Source organism: Pseudorasbora parva, chromosome 25 (assembly GCF_024679245.1).
Source record: "Pseudorasbora parva isolate DD20220531a chromosome 25, ASM2467924v1, whole genome shotgun sequence".
NCBI lineage: Eukaryota > Metazoa > Chordata > Actinopteri > Cypriniformes > Gobionidae > Pseudorasbora > Pseudorasbora parva.
Genome location: NC_090196.1, coordinates 13,983,007 through 14,003,743, shown reverse-complemented (window position 1 = coordinate 14,003,743; position 20,737 = coordinate 13,983,007). Strand labels below are relative to the sequence as shown.

At 39.2% G+C, this 20,737-nt stretch overlaps 2 protein-coding genes across 7 annotated transcripts in view; one reads left to right on the top strand and one right to left on the bottom strand.

Moving 5' to 3' along the window:
• The window catches only part of atp8b4 (ATPase phospholipid transporting 8B4), a 61,373-nt gene extending 55,024 nt beyond the window's left edge, over positions 1-6,349 (top strand). For 5 of the 6 annotated variants that reach the window (XM_067436108.1, XM_067436106.1, XM_067436107.1 and 2 more), the window contains 3 exons: positions 2,745-2,883; positions 4,043-4,173; positions 5,439-6,349. In XM_067436108.1, coding sequence (XP_067292209.1) covers positions 2,745-2,883; positions 4,043-4,173; positions 5,439-5,774 — 606 coding nt within the window. In that variant the 3' untranslated portion in view covers positions 5,775-6,349. Of the gene's footprint in view, positions 1-2,744; positions 2,884-3,001; positions 3,209-4,042; positions 4,174-5,438 lie in introns of those variants that run through there. The other variant, XM_067436111.1, reaches the window with a different exon arrangement.
• Positions 6,350-8,234: 1,885 nt separating this feature from the next.
• galk2 (galactokinase 2) lies at positions 8,235-20,734 on the bottom strand. Its single transcript, XM_067436344.1, has 10 exons — positions 20,532-20,734; positions 20,281-20,369; positions 20,071-20,194; positions 18,204-18,294; positions 17,979-18,125; positions 17,802-17,900; positions 17,270-17,422; positions 16,155-16,365; positions 12,654-12,855; positions 8,235-8,743 (listed from the first exon to the last, which is right to left on the bottom strand). The coding sequence occupies exons 1-10, from the start codon at positions 20,579-20,581 to the stop codon at positions 8,536-8,538; spliced, it is 1,374 nt and encodes a 457-aa protein (XP_067292445.1). The 5' UTR covers positions 20,582-20,734; the 3' UTR covers positions 8,235-8,535.
• Positions 20,735-20,737: the final 3 nt, after the last annotated feature.

Sequence of the window (20,737 nt, the reverse complement as noted above, 5' to 3'; positions counted from 1 at the left end):
TGATGGGCTGATTTGCCACCATTTCTACACCTTATGGGTGGGAAGTTACAGTTACATACAAAATGGCCCTGCTGACCACAATTAAAACTCTCTGTCATTTAGCAACTGGCATGTTTCAGTCTAGTTCCCAGTCTGTAAGGCGGTGCCTAAAGCGGCACTCGCTCGGACAGTCAGAGAAGAGAAGAGTGCGCGAGAGAGGAGGGGGCAGATAAGACTGGCTGCTCACACATCTTGGTGTTTTCGCTTTTTCAAAAACAATCTCAAGCCCTTTTTCAGACTATATCTCAATTCCAGTAATTTCAGACGTTATTACGTTTGGCAGTTAGACTATACCATCCCTCAGTAATCTTCTGGGATTTTTCTTACAGGGGTTAAACCCCACTCATTTTACAAATTCATTAATAAGCACTCTTTGTTTGTAGCAAGTCAGGTTGCTATTTAACTTTTCAGTCTGAATTAAAACCTTGCTGCCATGTTTTAATTTTTTTTTTTTTTTTAAATATGTTCTGCAAACTTCTTTTAAGTGAGGGCTTCAGAGCAAAGCTAGTTACAGCATTTGCTCTCTTTCATTTCAACATATTATCAAGACTGATCAAGTTACTGATCATCTCACAATTTATCAGCCATATTTTAGTCAAAGTTTATACTCACCGAAACAGCAAGAGATGGAGGCGGCGATCTTTACCCAAAACAGCTGTGGCTTCTGCGTGATGAAACTGTAAAGGACACTTGTACAAAAACGTCACACATACTGGTCCGTGCCAATTTGGGCCACAATATTTATTTTACTCGGGATCGTTCCAGATGCATCCCTGGCAAAACAACTCCTGAATCAATTTTTATTTTGTTTAACTAATAACTAATATTTTATTCCCTGACTGCCTGATTCACTAAGTTCGGGGTACCCCTATCTGAGATGGAAGAGTATGAGCAGGTTTGCGATGCCCCCTGGTCCATGTGACCGTCTCTTAAGACTCTAACTCAGACAAACAGATCACACACCAGAGAGACGTGCCCCTGTAGAGGTGGTGCTACACCAGTGGCCCCCAATGGGCTCTCCCCTGTATTAGACACGTGTCTTGCGCTGTCTGCTACGCGTTAGCCGTTGCCCGTAGTAACGTGGCGTGCTCTCAGCGACCTTCTTATACCCTTATGCTGTTCCCAAAAAACAAACACTTAGTATAATTAATCCCCATTCCTATCGAAATGAAGCTCTCTCGCTCCCCGTACCCAATCTCTTCCAGTCAGACAGCCCTAACCAAATAATTAAAGCTTTCTACTACCTTATTTGTTGTTTTGCCAGGGGTGTCACCAAGGAATCATTGCCCGCGCATCCTCCACCAAAACTGTTAGGGGTTAACAGCTTATGACCCAGGACCAGTAGTAAAGAGAAATGAAGACAGAGTCAGGATTCCAATTAAATAAAAGAAAAATTTACTTAAGAATAGTTTGCAGTTTCAAAAGCAGAAGCCAGCTTCAAGTCTCACAAGGAGTTCGTAGGCCGCGCTCCCTCTCTCACCGTCTCGTTGCCTCGCCCTATCGTACATACAATTGTCCCAACAGTTATACCGTTTTCAAGGTCTTATCCCCGTCATTACTGCGATGTGGATGCTTCTGATTGGCTCAGAGACAATGCACAGTCATGGTAAATTTCCACTCGAGTCAGTTAATCTGATGCACGTTTACACTGACGTGTCACTTGTTGATGCTTTCCCCCCAGAATTAGGCCCGTAGTGACCTTCCAGATCTGGAGCAGGCGCCAGCTTGCCCAGAACAACAAGTCCACCCATCTCTTAGGGTGCCCATTGAACACCATTCGGATCTGTAACATAGAATATTGCGCACACACAGATACACAGTCTCTCCGAGGTTGGAGCTGATTAAGCTCCAGTTCTAACTAGTTCTTACCAAAACATACTGATAACATGTGCTTTCTTTCAGTGAGAGGGACACACAATAGTACAGGCAATATTCATCTTGAGTCTTTAGTGTTGCAGTAAAAGAAAATATAAAAGGAAGAAAATATAATAAATTAAATGAAAGACAAATCCATATTTCATCTCTGGAAGCCGGGCTAAGTGAGTAAACCCTGTTACTGCACTCCTGACATGTTAGGGGTGTGTGATACCTCAAATCCAAACACACGACCTTGTTGATCAAGTGTTTAGTGACACATCAAACATCTCTAGGCCAGACCCTCAGTCACTCCTCAGAGACCAAATACACACTTTAGAAAACAAGAAACTAAAACAAAATCATAACTGGATAGAATCATTATAATAATATAGGTAATATAGGAAGATAAATATTAATTAAGGTTTTGATTATGAAGTTAATTAGGATATAAATATATACAGGTATATTGAAGCGGCAGTGGATTTCAAAATCCCCCCTTCAGTAGGAAACAACAGAATTGTACATAATCATTTGCATGGATGTACCAAAGCATTTGCAACTTGTTCAAAGAAATGAGAAACTGCTTTTTTGATGTGCACAAGTGACACAATGATTTGAGAATTGAACAGGTAGTTTTGAGAATTTCAATTCTGATCTGAGAAATGTACCAAAGGGACGGAGAAAAACTGTAATAATTGTATAATTAAAATGTTTTACATTATTTTCATGACATCCATGCTCATTTACCCTAATGCAAAAAATGTCATTCTCATTACTGAAGGTCGAAAAAAAAAGAGAAATTTACTCAATTGACATGAAAATATCATAATGCAAATAATTTGTTTCAGATTGGGCTTGACACCAACTACTGGACCGCTGTGAACCATTTCTTTATATGGGGCAGCCTAGCTGTTTACTTCGCAATCCTTTTTGCATTGCACAGCGACGGCATTTTTACCATATTCCCAAACCAGTTTCCTTACATAGGTAAGAATTTAAATGCATTAAGAGATGTACTAAATATTTATATATTGTTTAGTCGTATACACAGATCAGGCATAACATTATGAATATTGTGTTGGTCCCCCTTTTGCTGCCAAAACAGCTCTGACCTATTGAGGCATGGACTCCACTAGACCCCTGAAGGTATCTGGCACCAAGATGTTAGCAGCAGATCCTTTTTAAGTCCTGTAAGTTGCGAGGTGCGGCCTCTACGGATTGAACTTGTTTGTTCAGCACATCCCACAGATGCTCGATTGGATTGAGAATTTGGAGTCAACGCCTCAAACTCGTTGTTGTGCTCCTCAAACCATTCCTGGCCACCTTCTTCCATTTCTCCGTGGTCCAGTTCTGATGCTCCCGTGGCCACTGTTGGCGCTTTCAGTGGTGGACAGGGGTCAGCATCTTGGACAACCTGACTGACCTGCGGCTATGCAGCCCCATACGCAAACAAACTGTGATGCAATGTGTATTCTGACACCTTTCTATCAGAATCAGCATTTACATCTTGAGCAATTTGAGCTATAGTAGCTCATCTGTTTGATCGGACCACACGGCCCAGCCTTCGCTCCCCATGTGCATCAATGAGCCTTGGCCGCCCGTGACCCATTCACCGGTTCACCACTGTTCCTTCCTTGGAGCACCTTTGACAGATACTGACCCCTGCAGACCGGGAACACCCCACAAGAGCTGCAGTTTTGGAGATGCTCTTACCCTGTCATCTAGCCATCACAATTTGGCCCTTGACAAGCTCGCTCAAAACCTTAGGCTTGCCCATTTTTCATGCTTCTAACATATAACTCTGAGGAAAACATTTTCACTTGCTGCCTAATATATCCCACCCACTAACAGGTGCCGTGATGAAGAGATAACCAGTTTTATTTACTTTACTGGTCATAATGTTATGCCTAATCAGTTTGAATTCCTAAACAACCAAAGCAGTTGGTCTTGGACTTCATTCTGACATCTACTGGTGTGGATCATTCATAGCATCGCATTTTTGCTGTAGATTCCATTGTAAAAACCATATTCTTAGCATTTTGTTATCAATAACTGCATCATTCTCCCACCCAAAGTGTCAGATATTAGAGAGTAGTCATTAACTGATCATGTCTTCTCAGTTAAACCTTTTTTTGTTTGATTGTAGGTACAGCACGTAACTCTCTGAATCAGAATATTGTGTGGCTGGTCATCCTCCTCACCACAGTGGTGTGTATAATGCCCATGGTGGCGGTCCGATTCATCAAGGCTGACCTCTATCCAACACAGACTGACAAGGTTACTACATGCACATGCCTTATGGGAAGAAACAAATTATGGATATGTCCTTATGAAAGAGTGAATACTACCGTTCAAAAACTTGGGGTCGTGAAGATCTTTTAAATGTTTTTGAGACTCTTCTGCTCACCAAGGCTGTATATATTAGGTCAAAAGTACAATAAAAATAGTAATATTGTGAAATATTTTTACAATTCAAAATAACTGTTTTCTATGGAAGCTTTTTTCTGCCACAGAAACAAAAACATTTCAAAAGATAATTGTGACTTAATTTCACAATTGCGAGTTTACATTTTGCAATTCTGAATTTTTTCTGCAATTGCGACTATCACACAGTTCTGAAATTGCAACTGTGGTATAAAAAGTTAGCCTGACAAGCCAGACCCACATCAAGATGTTTGGTCTGGAAACTCACCATTGACAGGGCTCAATCCGAGGGGCGGGATAAACGGTTGTCTTTCAAACTCCCTCTTCACGCGATAGGATAGCGCTACACCAACCAGAGCAACGAAGGTGAAACAGAGCTTGTTGATAGATTAAACATTCACTGTATCCGGTCGGCTAATCTCCAAACACATCTTCCCTTTTTAAGAATGACTTCAGTGCCGTTCTTTGTTCTTTTCTCAGAGAAAAGCTTAACTCCAAGTCTTCCAGAGTCGCGGTCAAAGCTGATTTGAAAGACCACCGTTCGCCAGTTTCTGTGTTTACTAGAAGCACGCAAACGCAACTCGGCCGTCGTCATTATGGCCCCGCCCACCGACTCTATACACAATTTGATTGGCCCGGCAAGAGTTAGGCGTTTACAGCTCAGAAGGGTATTGAGAGTTGCTAGACGACACTTGCGGGCAGATTAAATTTGCTGCCGCTAGGGTGCGTCTAGATTTCTAGGCTAATAAAAAGTTGCATTTACCTTTAGAATTTTTTTCCTTTTCTGAATTTTCAGCATCATTACTTTAGTGTTCAGTGTAAGAATTCTTCAGAAATCATTCTAATATGCTGATTTGATGCTCAAAAAGCATTTCTGATCATTATCAGTGTTGAAAAAAGGTGTGCCACTTCATATTTTGGTTTATTTCAGGGTTCTTTGATGAATAGTAAGTGTTAAACAATAGCAGTTATTTGAATAGCAGTTGTCTTTATTGACACTTTTGATCAATTTAATGCAGCCTTGCTGACTATTCATTCCTTTCTTAAAAAGAGAAATGGAACTTTTGAGGGGTAGCGTACATCATAATGAGCTGTCGAAACTGTTTGCCCTCCCGCAGGTGCGTTTACTTCAGCAGGCCACCAGGCGGCAGGGTCCTCAAGAGCAGAACCTCAGGAGAGCCCGCAGGACGAGTTCTCGTCGCTCGGCGTACGCTTTCGCCCACCAGCAGGGATACGGAGAACTCATCACCTCCGGCAAGAACATGAAGGTACCCACATCTTCTACTTCAACATACCCACTGTCCTCCTCACCCACGGGAGGCCCCACCGACACCAGCCTGGTGAAAAACAGAGGGGCAAACAACGCCACCAATGCGGCAGAGACCACCACTGGATTTAGGAGGGAAAGTGATCAAAATCAAGAGGTAACGGTGGAAGACTTTGAGGACAGATAAAGTGCCGATTTTCTTCCTCTACAGAAGGAAGAGGAATTAGCGGCCGTCTTTAATGTGAGAAAATGATAATGGTTCTGGTCAGACACACTCTGGGCTCCCAGAGATGGCCACAGATGCACAGGAGACTCCAAAGAGCCAGCACAATGAAGCACAGATAACTCATTTCCTTCACCTAATTTTCACTCTCATGCAAATCTGTCAAGGCACCCGTTCATTGAATTTGAAAATGAACCTCAGATTAATTTTGTATTCTCACCTCTTCTGGCACAGATTCAAACGGTTTTGCAGAAAGGCACCGTGTTTTGTATTTTTCGGGTTCTAAGAACTTCCCCTTTATGCATTAGCGAATGTTTTAGGCTTTGGAAAAGTCTAGCCTGCACGAGTTTAAACACAAGTTTACGTTCATCGTGGCAAGCCTAACAAGGCATAAGGAAGCAAATATGTACAAGTGTGTGAAATAATACCTCTTGTTTTGTTATAAACACAGATACAACCATCTGCAGTGCATATTTAATATAGATATGTTTTAAAGACCTGGAAGTTGCATCTATACCAACAGTTTAAAGTGCACCCAAATGCATCGTGCTACTGTATGAGTAGTAACAATTAGGAATGTGAAATCAATGCATTGGCTGTTAATCGTACGTTTGCATTGCAAAGCAAGCTCTAGCTTTTTCAACACTTGAATGAGTTTTAAAAGATTTAAAAAATGCCAAATATTCTTTTTAAACATTCCACACTTGTCCATAATTCCCAGCGTAGTTAGTGCTTTTGCATGAGTTTTTACTGAGTATTGAGTTTGATTGAGTCGTGCCTTCCATCAAACGATAGACTGAAGCATTTACACGTTTAAACTTCTAGAATTCCACATCTATCTACTACAAAGGTCTATAAAGTGGGCATTTCTTTCAAATGATCCTTTACCGAAGGAATTTTTGTGCCTTTTTGTTTTCCTTTCATCAAAGGGAGTACTTTTAGTTCTGTTTGTCGAGTGGAATGTATCGCCATTGTTTTTTTCTCTAAATGTATCACTTTTTTTAGGCATATTAGCTGTCCATTCCCTCATTGCCTACATTAACGTAGATAATATTATATAAAATGTTTATATTTTATAAGATAATTTATTCTACGAGGGGTGTTGTGCAACATTTCCTTTTATGAATGTACAGTTAATTTAATGTTATGTTAAATATATATATATATGGCGAATGTATTAGATTTTTTCTGCTGTGAAATTTTGTCACAGACCATGCAGATTGTTTATTGTTTTTATTTAAATGCATGGATTTTTATACAAGTCATTGTCATTTTTTTATATGATATGCATTAAATGGCCATTGTTTAATTTATTTAAAATTGGATTGTTTGCTAAAAGGTTTTTACTCGAGTGCCGTGGGTTGTTGTCAAGGTGTTGTTAAAGGGGTCATAACACATTTTCTGCCAGTCTCATGTTAATCTTGAGTACCTATAGAGTAGTACTCCATCCTTCATATCTCCTAAGAGTCTTTAGTTTTATCAGATTTATAAAAAGACAGATACGCTGTACAGATTCTTTCTGAAAACAGCTAAGCTCGTGCAGGCATGCAGCGGGCGGAGCTAAAGAGTCACGAACACACACACACACACACACACACAATACAGTACATTATGGCATTATCCCTGGATAACTTTCTGCATCCAATGCAAAAAAAAAAAAATCTGCATCCACTGTTTCTTTAATGCTTGGTTATTTGGGAAGCTGAACAAGGTTTTCTTTTCCTCACAACCAGAAACACACTTCTTTAATGACATTGTTGATTTCTTGGTCTAAAAACAAAATGACCGCGGTGCCGACGGCTTCTGCAACCCGAAAGAAGCTCGTTAACGGCCGTGCTCTTGCTCTTACTCTGGTTGAAGTGCACAAGCTTATCCGGGAGAAGTGCTCATACAAGGAATTCCACCCTTTATGACGTCATGCAGAGCCATACTTGGGAAAAAAAAAACTTAGTTTGAATCCTGAAGGAGTGTATTTGGCACAGAAGTAATCTGTCATACTCAATAATACTGTCAGTGTAAATAATCCAGAATGCATGAAATAGCATTAGACTCCTCCTTTAAGCATTTGCTGAGGTGTTTTGAGTGGTTGCCGGGTGTTGCTAGGTGGTTGTTCTTCTATGATGCAGTGTGTGTCTAAAGGTGCGAGGTCACATTCGTGAAATTTTGGGGAAATTTCATGAGCAAAAAAGGTAAATTGTATATTGTTAATGCGGCAAATCAAAATTCACTGTCTCGTAGATTCCTCTTGAAATTATGTCACCTGGTAAATCTAAAAGCACCGCGTTTAAATTAGTTTGAATCCCTAAACGTAAGCATGAGCAACATTAATAGTGATGTTAATTGCTTACTATAGTAAACTAAACACCACTAATGACATGTTTAATATGAAATGAAAAAAGGTAAATGATGAGGCTTGGAAACATTGAGATGTTTTTATTAAATGTAACCAGTTGAATATTGATCTTGAATGATGCTTTCAAAGTAGGAATGTATGGAGCTATTCTGAGTACATTGCTAGTGCCCTGACAACCTCAGACTGGGTATAAAATGATCAGAGCACTGATTTCTTCATTCTTTCAAAACGTACAGAGTGAAAATGCCCATCCAGACTTTATAAAGTCTGTTTCCCTTTCATCAGCTCTGCCATTATATGCACAACCTCCTGTTTCTGAGACCACAGGCTTTATTGTGTTGCTAAAACAATAGAAAACTGCCCGACTACTTTTCATTCCTCTATGAAAATTGCCGCCCCTCCTCCTGGCTTTGTCACGAATAAACTCTGCTTTTCCAGAGCGGATCGACGGGCATCCGGGACGTAATAACGTTCTCTCACGGTTTGGAGAAAAGAATCTATCCATTCCCCGGGTACCATGGAAACCGTGCAACCTCCCCATCCAGCTCCAGTTAACCTCGACCCCACGGCGCCCGCCTGCCTGTGAAAGGAGGAGGAAGATGTTTCACTAAAGCTCCAGTTCATTACACAGACTTGGGCAATTTCCATTAGTTTGGCACAGAAGCACAGAGGTGTGACTCATTCTGTTTAAACTACTTCAGTGTCACATAAGAAATGCACTACTGGTCAAAAGTTAATTAACTGTCTAATTGAACAGTTTCATGTAATTTAATGTTTTAAAAAAAAGAAGTCTCTCATGCTCACCAAAGATACATTGATTTAAAATACAATAAAAAGTCATTAAATAATAATTCAAAATTATAATAGAATTATACAACTAAAAATGTTTTCATTTAAATATATATTTAAATATATTTTCATTGTTTTAATATACATACACATACATATATATACAGTCCCTGACAAAAGTCTTGTCGCTTGTGTACAAATTGACCTAAAGTGCAGCTGAAATATATTTCTAATCAAGATTTTTTTTACAAGAAATGGCTCATTTTAATCCCACCAGCTTTTGTAAAAATGTTTCAGTGAAAAACTAAACTTTCAAAAAGTATTCTAATATTCACAGCTTGGTAAAGCCCATTGAGTCAATTTTTGCAAAGACATAAGCTTTGTCACCTTGTCATATGAGCTTCACCTGTGACTAATAATGGATCAATTAGGTCTCAAGTGTGTATAAAAAGAACCCCAGTACGCTAGACCTTCACATCAACTGCAACTAGACCTCTGCAAACATGCCTAAGATTCACCCAGAGACTAAAGTTTTGATTATCAAGAGGCTGAAGACCAGATCCACTGCTGATGTGGCAGACACCTTCAATGTGTTTCAGCGTCAAGTACAGAGGATAAAAAAAAAGATTTGAAGAGACTGGAGACGTTTTTGACAAGCCCAGGTAAGGCAGACCCCGCAAGACAACTGCTCGAGAGGAGAGACTGCCCGTTTGTTGGCTAGAAAATCCAAGGCCAGCCCATTTTCCACTGCAGCAGAGCTCCACGAGACCTGGTCACCTGAAGTGCCTGTGTCAACCAGAACAGTTTGTCAGATTCTGTCTCGAAATGGCCTCCATGGTCGAATCAGTGCCCAGAAGCCAGCAATAAACAAAAGACAATTGAAAAACGGTGTGGCATTTGCCAAGGCCCACAGCCTGCTAAAAGGATGGACGCTGGAAAAGTGTCAGAAGGTGGATTTTTCAGATGAATCTTCTGTTGAATTACACCACAGTCGCCGCAAATAATGCAGGAGACCTACTGGAGCCAGAATGGATCCGAGATTCAACCAGAAAACACTGAAGTTTGGTGGCGGAAAAATCATGGTCTGGGGTTACATCCAGTATGGGGGTGTGCGAGAGATCTGCAGGGTGGAAGGCAACATCAATAGTCTAAAATACCAAGAAATCTTAGCTACCTCTTATTCCCAACCATAAAACAGGCCAAATTCTGCAGCAGGACGGTGCTCCATCGCATACTTCCATCTCCACATCAAAGTTCCTCAAGGCGAAGAAGATCAAGATGCTCCAGGATTGGCCAGCCCAGTCACCAGACATGAACATCATTGAGCATATGTGGGGTAGGATGAAAGAGGACGCATGGAAGACGAAACCAAAGAATATTGATGAACTCTGGGAGGCATGCAAGACTGCTTTCTTAGCTATTCCTGATGACTTCATCAATAAATTGTATGCATCCTTGCCAAACCGCATGGATGCAGTCCTTCAAACTCATGGAAGTCATACAAGATATTAAATTTGGATCTCACAGCACCACAACTTAATTTGCTGACATATTTTTGTATTTGCTGTAAATTTGTTCAATTTCTGTATAGGCGACAAAACTTTTGTCTTGCCAAAATTTGACCTTTCTGTCTTGATTAAATGATAAATATTTTTTCTGTGAATATTATTTATTTCAGTGCATTAAACATCATTTGGGAGGGTTTTAGCTTTTCATATGAGCTATTTCTAACACCAATTAATTAATTAAAAGTCAGGTTAATATTAGGTATTTCTAGAAAATAGATAAGCGACAAGACTTTTGTCAGGGACTGTATATATATATGAACTTATTTTCATATCAGTCATCAAAGCTTTGTAAACACTGTCCGTCATAGACATGAAGATGTAACTTTAATTTCACCAGGCTGATTTCGCACTGTTTTTTTAGGCAATTTCAAGTTTGATTTCGACATGACAATGCAATGAAATGGTTGTGTTGTTTACTTTTAATTAGGTAAACAACACATTTTCCCATTAACTAACATTGCTCGTATTTGAGCCGATTTAAGTGCGCACAAAAACGAGGCGAGATTTATCGCAAGAACAAATCATATCCAGTCAATGGAGGCATTGCCTCCTCTCACATGACTTTCCTTCATTTATTCTCAATTACCCCCCAACAAACCCACTGCAAGCTTTAAGGTTCTGTTTAAAGCCAAAAGGCTCAGGGGAAGCAAGAGAGATGCAGACTTCCGCTGGACCTGTAGCTGTTAAACAGTGTTGCTTGAAAGAAAAAGTGTTTTTCTCACTCTTTAATGTCACATTATTATTTTTGCAATATGGATTAGGCCTATTTTCTTGAGGCACTATATATACACTCACCTAAAGGATTATTAGGAACATCATACTAATACTGTGTTTGACCCCCTTTCGCCTTCAGAACTGCCTTATTCTACGAGGCATTGATTCAGCAAGGTGCTGAAAGCATTCTTGAGAAATGTTGGCCCATATTGATAGGATAGCATCTTGCAGTTGATGGAGATTTGTGGGATGCACATCCAGGGCACGAATCTCCCGTTCCACCACATCCCAAAGATGCTCTATTGGGTTGAGATCTGGTGACTGTGGAGGCCATTTTAGTACAGTGAACTCATTGTCATGTTCAAGAAACCAATTTTAAATGATTCGAGCTTTGTGACATGGTGCATTAATCCTGCTGGAAGTAGCCATCAGAGGATGGGTACATGGTGGTCATAAAGGGATGGACATGGTCAGAAACAATGCTCAGGTAGGCCGTGGCATTTAAACGATGCCCAATTGGCACGAAGGGGCCTGAAGTGTGCCAAGAAAACATCCCCCACACCATTACACCACCACCACCACCACCAGCCTGCACAGCGGTAACAAGGCATGATGGATCCATGTTCTCATTCTGTTAACGCCAAATTCTGACTCTACCATCTGAATGTCTCAACAAAAATTGAGATTCATCAGACCAGGCAACATTTTTCCAGTCTTTAAATGTCCAATTTTGGTGAGCTTGTGCAAACTTGTGCAAGCTTGTAGCCTCTTTTTCATATTTGTAGTGGAGATGAGTGGTCCCTGGTGGGGTCTTCTGCTGTTGTAGCCCATCCGCCTCAAGGTTGTGTGTGTTGTGGCTTCACAAATGCATTGCTGCATACCTCGGTTGTAACGAGTGGTTATTTCAGTCAAAGTTGCTCGTCTATCAGCTTGAATCAGTCGGCCTATTCTCCTCTGACCTCTAGCATCAAAAAGGCATTTTTGCCCACTGGACTGCCGCATACTGGATGATTTTCTCTTTTCACTCCATTTTTGAAAATCCCAGCAGCTGAGCAGATTGTGAAATACTCAGATCGGCCCGTCTGGCACCAACAACCATGCCACACTCAAAATTGCTTCAATCACCTTTCTTTCCCATTCTGACATTTAGTTTGGAGTTCAGGAGATTGTCTTGACCAGGACCACACCCCTAAATGCATTGAAGCAACTGCCATGTGATTGGTTGATTAGATAATTGCATTAATGAGAAATTGAACAGGTGTTCCTAATAATCCTTTAGGTGAGTGTACATTCCAAACATTTGATCAATGTGAAAAGAAAAATCCCTAATACATATTTACACAGAAATGTTTTTCCACTTTATCCATTAGTGAATAATGTGCAATATTATCATGATCAGCTGACTGCGCTCTCACTCACAGACATATGTCCACCAGCTGGTCCAGCTCAGGGCAGCTGCACTCGTACAGGTCTCTGCAGCTGGCGTGGCTTCGGTTCATCAGGTCGCCCAGCTGAGCAACGGCATTGGCAGGGGAAGAGTCGCACACGGCCTTAAACTGCAGGACACGGGCAGCCTCGCCGTACACATGTCTGGCACGCTGGTACAATTTAAACTGAGTCGCTGAGGAACAAACAGGACAGGATGTAATGCAAAATCTAGGTTTGTCTCAGCAATAATATATAATGTTGGTAACACTTTACAATTTGCAAAAATCGGAAATCTAAGTATTTTCATAGCTGAGAGGGGACTGAGAGGCTCTGATTTGTGGCGATTTCCTTCCAGAATCATGGGTAATGTAGTTTTTTCACCACAGATTCTGCTGTTAAACATGACTCTGGTATTTTAAAATTGAGTTGAAAATGCAAACATGGCTTCAACAAAAGCATATACAATTTTAACAATCTCAGAAAGCACAGTATGTCTGTCTTTTTATTAGTTATCGTTAAAAAAAAAGTTATAAAAGTTAATCGATTTTTTTTTACATTCTGAATTTCTATTGTAAAGTGTAACCATATTATTATTTAGATTATGAGCTAATATAATTATGATTTTTCCCTTAAGCATTTTTGGTAACACTTTAGTTAAAGGACCAGTTCTCACATGAATATTACTAGGCTATTGGCTGTTTATTAGTACTTATCAAAGCACATATTGTTGCCAATCTGCATATCTCCATATTCTACATCGCTAAATCCACAATACCTAAACCTAACAACCTTACTAACTATTAAGAAGCAGTAATTAGGAGTTTGAGGCAAAAGTCATGTTAATAGTGAGAACTGGACACTAAACTAAAGTGTGACCGCGTTTAATAATCAAGGTTATTGTGAATTTCATCACTAATACATTTTTAAGATCAAAAGTTGTATGTTAATATTTTTTAATGCACTGTGAACTAACATTAACTTTTTTTATTAAAGGGTAAGTTCATCCAAAAATGAAAATTAGCCCATGATTTACTCACCCTCAATTCATCATGGGTATATATGACATTCTTATTTCAGACAAATAAAATCAGAGTTTAAAGTATTAAAAGTATTAAGAGTATTAAAAATGTCCTGGCTAATCCAAGCTTTATAATGAGATGTGAATGGCAGCCCAAAAAAGTGTATCCATCCATTATAAAAGTGCTTCACACAATAATATGGCTCCAGGGGGTTAATAAAGGCCCTCAATGCGTTTGTGTAAGAAAAATATTCCATATTTAACACTTTACAATAAAGTAAAATAAAAGTTTAACAATAAAGTTTTACATACAATAAAGTAAAATATCTAGCTTCCAGCGCACTGCCTTCTGTATTCAACTTACGAAGAAAGTGTAACGCCTCTCGCAGTTCAAAACGCTTACGCTACGTCGGGCATCATGCGTCATGCCAGTTACGCTTTTTTGAAAACAGAAGATGATCTGGTGAAAGCTATATATTTTACTTTATGATGTGTTAAATATGGCTATTTTTCTTACACAAATGCATCAATTCACTTCAGAAGGCCTTTATGAACCCCTCAAAGCCATCTGGAGCCCTTTTATGAAGGATGGATGCACTTTTTTGGGCTTGGAATAGCCAGGATTTAAAAAAAATATATAACTCTGATTGTATTTGTCTGAAAGAAGAATGTCAAATACACCTAGGATAGCTTGTGGGTGAGTACATCATGGAGACATTTTCAATTTTAGGTGAACTATCCCTTTAACTAACATTAAAGGGATAGTTCAGCCAAAAATGAAAATTAGCCCATGATTTACTCACCCACAAGCTATCCTAGGTGCATTTGACATTATTCTTTCAGACAAATAAAATTTGAGTAATATAAAAAAAAGTCCTGGCTAATCCAAGCTTTATAATGGCAGGGATTGTTGCTCTGTTTTTGAAGTCCATTAAAATGCATCTGGCGGTTAATAAAGGCCTTCTGAAGTGAATTGATGCATTTATATAAGACAAATATCCATATTTAAAACTTTATAAAGTAAAGTTTTAGCTGATCGCCTTCCGTATTCAGTTCATGGAAAAAGTGTTGAAAGTGCCTCTGCAGTTCAAAGGCTTGCGCGACCATCTTGAACTCTGAGAAGGCATTTTCAACACTTCACTTTCAACACAAGGCGATTGGCCAGAACTTTAATTCAGAAAGTTTTAAATGTAGATATTTTTCTTACACAAACAAACGCATCAATTCACTTCAGAAGGCCTTTATTAAACGGTTACTTCAGCGATTAGCTTTGTATCAGTAGAAACCCTGGAGTATATTCGAATGATTGTGCTTCCCCTCCTTATATCCCCCTGAGACAAGAGATTTATGCATTTTATTTCTGGGAGAATTCATTTGGAAATAGCTCCCTCTGCTGGCTGTAGTCTTTAGCCTCTGGCCAAAAATTCCTCAATTTTTGGCCAGAGGCTAAAGACTACAGCCAGCAGAGGGAGCCATTTCCACATGTTTTAAACTCGCACATGGGAGTCGCACTCACAGCTCACCTCTCAGCCTCAGGCATTCATGGAAACGGTGCGGCCGGAGGAGCAAAGTAAATCTTTCAACTTCTCAAATTAATTCCTATGAAAGTTAAGCTTCCAAAGGCATGAACTGAAAACAGTCCAGACTGAACACGCGCTGTGAATCTATCCCACGAATGTGGTCGCGTTTACCTCAGCTCTCGTGAGCTCATTCAGCTCATCACGAATGTATGTAATTTGACTCCTGTAGTTTACGCTGTGTGACACCCCCTCAGGGTTGATGCGTTCAGTTTTTAATTGTAATGTCTGTTCTCTAACTGAACTGATTTTATTAAAATGAACGCTGTCGTGGTGGGAAAGTGAAAGTGGTCCAGTCACAGTAATCCAGTAGCGGTGGCTTTGGGAGTGGCCTCGTAGAGCAGCGAAGCATTCTGGGAATTGTTGTCTTTCATCCCCATGAGACAAAACTACATTTTCTGTCTTTTCTCAGTCTAGAAAGCACCAAATAAAAAAATTATTTCACATTTCTACTACATTAATGACCCAGTTTAAATACAGATTAATCTTCCCAGCACTGAAGTTTAACCTCCAGATGCACAGATGCATTTTTATCGACTTCAAAAAAGCAACAATCCCTGCCATTATAAAGCTTGGATTAGCCAGGACTTTGTAATATAACTCAAATTTTATTCGTCTGAAAGAAGAATGTCATATATGCCTAGGAGGACTAGCATGTGGGTGAGTAAATCAAGCGCTAATTTTCATTTTTGGGTGAACTATCCCTTTAACAAAGGTTAACTAATACTGCTCATTGCTAGTTTGTTAATCAATGCATTAAATAATGTCAACAAATGAGAACTTATGTAAAGTGTCTCCAGAAAATGTGTGATTAGTTTCCCAGTTAGACCAGAACATTTATCAAGAAAGTAAACAGAGTGGATTTTGAGCTCCTGTTGTCTTCAGCTGGTCTCTCACCATGTTGTGTGTTGGCGCTGAGGATGTCTTGACCCAGCTGTTGGGCGCTGATGCCCAGAGCGGTGCAGATCTCCTCTCTGCTGTACGGCTCAGGGTGCAGCACCTCCTCCAGCAGCTCCAGCATCTCCTCCAGACTCGCCTGCAGCTCCTTCTGCAGATCGCCCAGCTTCAGCAGACGCTGCCAGTCCACACCCCGCGCTTTAGCCAGCATCTGCACACCGGACCATTCAACCACATGCTCTACCATCAATATACTAATGCAAAGGTCTGAAATTATGATGGGAACTAGAAAAACTTATGCCTGGGTTCTCGGTGCATTACCAATTATTAGTGGCAAATCACCAAAGCCTAATTATTATTTAACTGCTTTTGTATTTAAATCTATAGACTGGTGGAAAAGCTCATTTTGGGGGCAATTTCAACAAATTTGTGAGTCATTATTTGAGCAGCTGCAGATTAACACAACTGTTCTTATTGTTGCCCTGAAAATCCCACACATTTGGTTGCAGCGCCACCTACTGTAAATAATGTTAAATGTACTCACAGCCCTTAAGGTACTTTTAAGTTCACCTCTGGGGTCTTATGAACCCACGTTTTTACTACAGTGATTAAAACTACAGCATGTATACAGTACTGTTTCAAAACTTGGGGTCAGAAAGGGTTCAAAAGTGACATTAAAGACATTCATAATGTTACAAAAGATTCTATTTCAAATAAATGCTGTTCTTTCGATCTTTTTATACACAGAACCATGAAAAAATGTAGCAATAGCAGTTTCCATACAAATATGAATCAGCACAACTGTTTTCAACATTGATAATAATAATCATATTTGAATGATTTCTGAAGGATCATGTGACTGAAGACTGGAGTGATGATGCTGAAAATTCTTATTTGGATCACAGGAATAAATTACATTTTAAAATATATTAGAATAGAAAACCATTATTTTAAATTGTAAAAATATTTTGCAATATTGGTGAGCAGAATGAACTTTCAAATGCATCTTAACAACCCCAAGCTTTAAAACTAGTATACTTTTTGGGTGAACTTGCAAAGACTTGTATATTATAAAGACTAAACTATCATTGTAAATGCATCCCTGACGTTCAGACCTTTGTGGCAATGCGGCACTCCACCACCCTCATGTTGAAGTGAGATGAGGCCGCCTTGTTCATCTCCACACAACAGTTGGCGATTACAAAGAACGCGCCGTCGGGCAACCTCACGTCTGTGGCTCGCAGTGGATTAAACTCGATCAGCTTTGCCTTGAGGGTGAAACAAATGTAAAATCAAGCTAAATCAAAAACACATTAGTAACATAGTTGCAAACTGTTAACCACAAACAGTCTGATAACAAATAAAAAAATTCTACCTTAAATTTATCGTTTTAATGAGGCATTATAATAGCAAGGTGCAAAACTCTGACAACTTGACTATTCCCCCAAAAAATATCTAAATGAAGTTGATGAAATTTAACATGTATATTTGTTCATTGTATTATGAGCTGCTTTTTAATGTATTTTTGAATAAATTAGATGCAATCACACGCACACACACACACACAAAGCCAAAAACCATTACACAAAAAATGATGAATCAAATACTATGTATATTGTTAGAACAAATATGAAATACACGTCTTACTGTTCCCTCCTCTGCCAGGAAAGAAATTGACTGATCCATCCCTCCCCCCTCAGTGCCAATATAACGCTCGCACTTGGCACACGTCTCTGCGAGAGTCACCTGAAATCAAATCAAGAGCATCTATGATAAGCAGCTGTCATATGTAATGCACATTAGAGGATTTACACTAAGGACTACCTTAGAAAGAGACTTCTGATTGGCCTCCATAGTAACCAGACCGGCACAGCATACCAGGGCACTGGAGCTGGAAAGCCCTGAGCTGGCCGGGATGGTCCCGTCTACCATACAACACATCCCTGCCAATGAAGACAAGCTCAAGTGCTCCTGCATACATAAGGTCAAGGGTCAAATGACTATGATTATGATGCCAGCATGCAATATATGTGATATTAAACACCCCACCTGGATTCCTCTCACGCCACAGAGGAAGTAATAGTGCCATTCGGGATTCTCTCTGTCAATGGTGATGCCATCCACAGACACAGTGAAATCACTGCAAGAATAAAAGTAAGAAATAAGTGAGTGAGTGAGCGAGCGAGTGAATTAATTAATTAATTAATTAATCCATGAGTGAATGTATAATGAATAAAAGAGAGTGAGTCAATAAGAAAATTACTGAGTAAGTAAATTAATGAATAAATGATTGAGTGAATGAGGGACTGAGTGAATGAATAAGTGAGTGAGTGAATGAGTAAATTACTGAGTGAGTGAGTGAATTAATTATTAATGAGAGAATGAACAAATGAGTGAATGAATGAATAAGTGAGTGAGTGAATTAATAAATGACTTAGTGAGTGAATGAGTAAATTACTGAGTGAGTAAGTGAATGAATGAGGGAGTGAGTGGGTGGGTGGGTGAATGAATTCATAAATGAGTGTGAATGAATGAGTGAGTGAGTAAATAAAAGATTTAATAAATTAGTGTGTGTATGAATGAGTGAGTGAGTGAGTGAGTAAATTAAATATTTAATAAATTAGTGTGTGTATGAATGAGTGAGTGAGTGAGTAAATTAAATATTTAATAAATTAGTGTGTGTATGAATGAGTGAGTGGGTGAGTGAGTGAGTGAGTAAATTAAAGATTTAATAAATTAGTGTGTGTATGAATGAGTGAGTGAGTGAGTGAGTGAGTGAGTAAATTAAAGATTTAATAAATTAGTGTGTATGAATGAGTGAGTGAGTGAGTAAATTAAAGATTTAATAAATGAGTGTGTATGAATGAGTGAGTGAGTGAGTGAGTAAATTAAAGATTTAATAAATGAGTGTGTATGAATGAGTGAGTGAGTGAGTAAATTAAAGATTTAATAAATGAGTGTGTATGAGTGAGTGAGTGGGTGGGTGAGTGAGTGAGTAAGTGGGTGAATGAATTCATAAATGAGTGTGAATGAATGAGTGAGTAAGTAAATTAAAGATTTAATAAATGAGTAAGTGAAGAGAGCTTTAGTGAATGAGTGAGTGAGTGAGTGAATAAATAAATTAGTGAGTGAATGAGTAAATTGAGTGAGTGTGTGAATTAATAAATAAATGAGTGTGTGAATGAGGGAGTGTGAATTAATTAATTAATTAATGGTGGAGTAAAGGAATGAGGGAGTGAATAAGTGAGTGAGTGAATTAACTGAGTAAGTAAATAATGGATGAGTGAATTAATTGAGTGAGTGAATAATGGATGAGTGAATTAATTCAGTAAGTGAGTGTGTGAGTGAGTGAGTAAAGAATGGATGAGTAAGTAAATTAATTGATAAGTGAATAAATAATAAATTAGTGAATTAACTAATAAATGAGTGAGTGAGTGAGTGAGTGAGTGAGTGAGTGAGTGAATAATGGATGAGTGAGTAAATGAATGAGTGAAGTGAATGAATGGGTGAGTGAATATTGGATGAATGAGTAAATTAATGAGTTAACAAGTGAGTGAGTGAGTGAATAATGGATGAATGAGTAAATTAATGAGTTAATTAGTGAGTGAGTGAGTGAGTGAGTGAATAATGGATGAGTGAGTAAATTAATGAGTTAATAAGTGAGTGAGTGAGTGACTGAATAATGGATGAGTGAGTGTGTGAATAACGGATGAATGAGTTAATAAGTGAGTGAGTGAGTGAGTGAATAATGGATAAATTAGTAAATGAATGAGTTAATAAGCGAGTGAGTGAAGAAATAATTGAGCGAGTGAATAAATAAGTGAATGGGTAATGAAATCAATCTATTAATTATATTTGTTGGCAAAATGTGAGCAGTAAACTTGTGAAGAACTGGAGATCACTGCCTGTTACTCGCCTGTATTTGGGGTTTGTGTTGGCCAGCTGGATGGTTTGGGAGTCACTGACAGAAACTGCAGCGAGAATATTCTGCTCTATCGCCATGGGAAGGACAGCATAGCCACAATAATCAATATGTTCACCTGGAAATTATAAGATTTATGGTAAAACAAAATGCAGTGCTGATGGTTTGCTTGTTTGTTATGTTTACACACCGCTTGCAACCCACCAATCAAATTCACCCTCCCTGGAGCACGAGCGTAGAAGAGAGGCTCTCGTCCATATTTCCCACGAAAAGCCTCTTTCAGTTTCTGCAACCTATCAAAAAACAGGAGAAAGTTTATGTCTAACACAAACAAAAAGGAAAAGTTAAAACAGAAAAAAATAGGATTTAAATGGAAGGGACGAGTTGAGTCCATTCATACACAACCGAAGGTGTCCGAGAAGCTGCACGAAGTTTTCCGAACAGTAGCAACTTACCTTTCATTTCCACTGAGCAGCACCTTTATTTTCTGCGGATTTGTGGCCATTATGCTGTTTTTAATCTTTGTTTTGCAGTAAGTACGCTGTGCAGGAGTGGACTGACACCCTGCTGTCAGCTGACTGTCGTCATACCCGGAATCATGAGTCTAAACAATAAGGAAGAAACTGACACGAATACCTCAAAGCTTTTCACTGGATTCGGA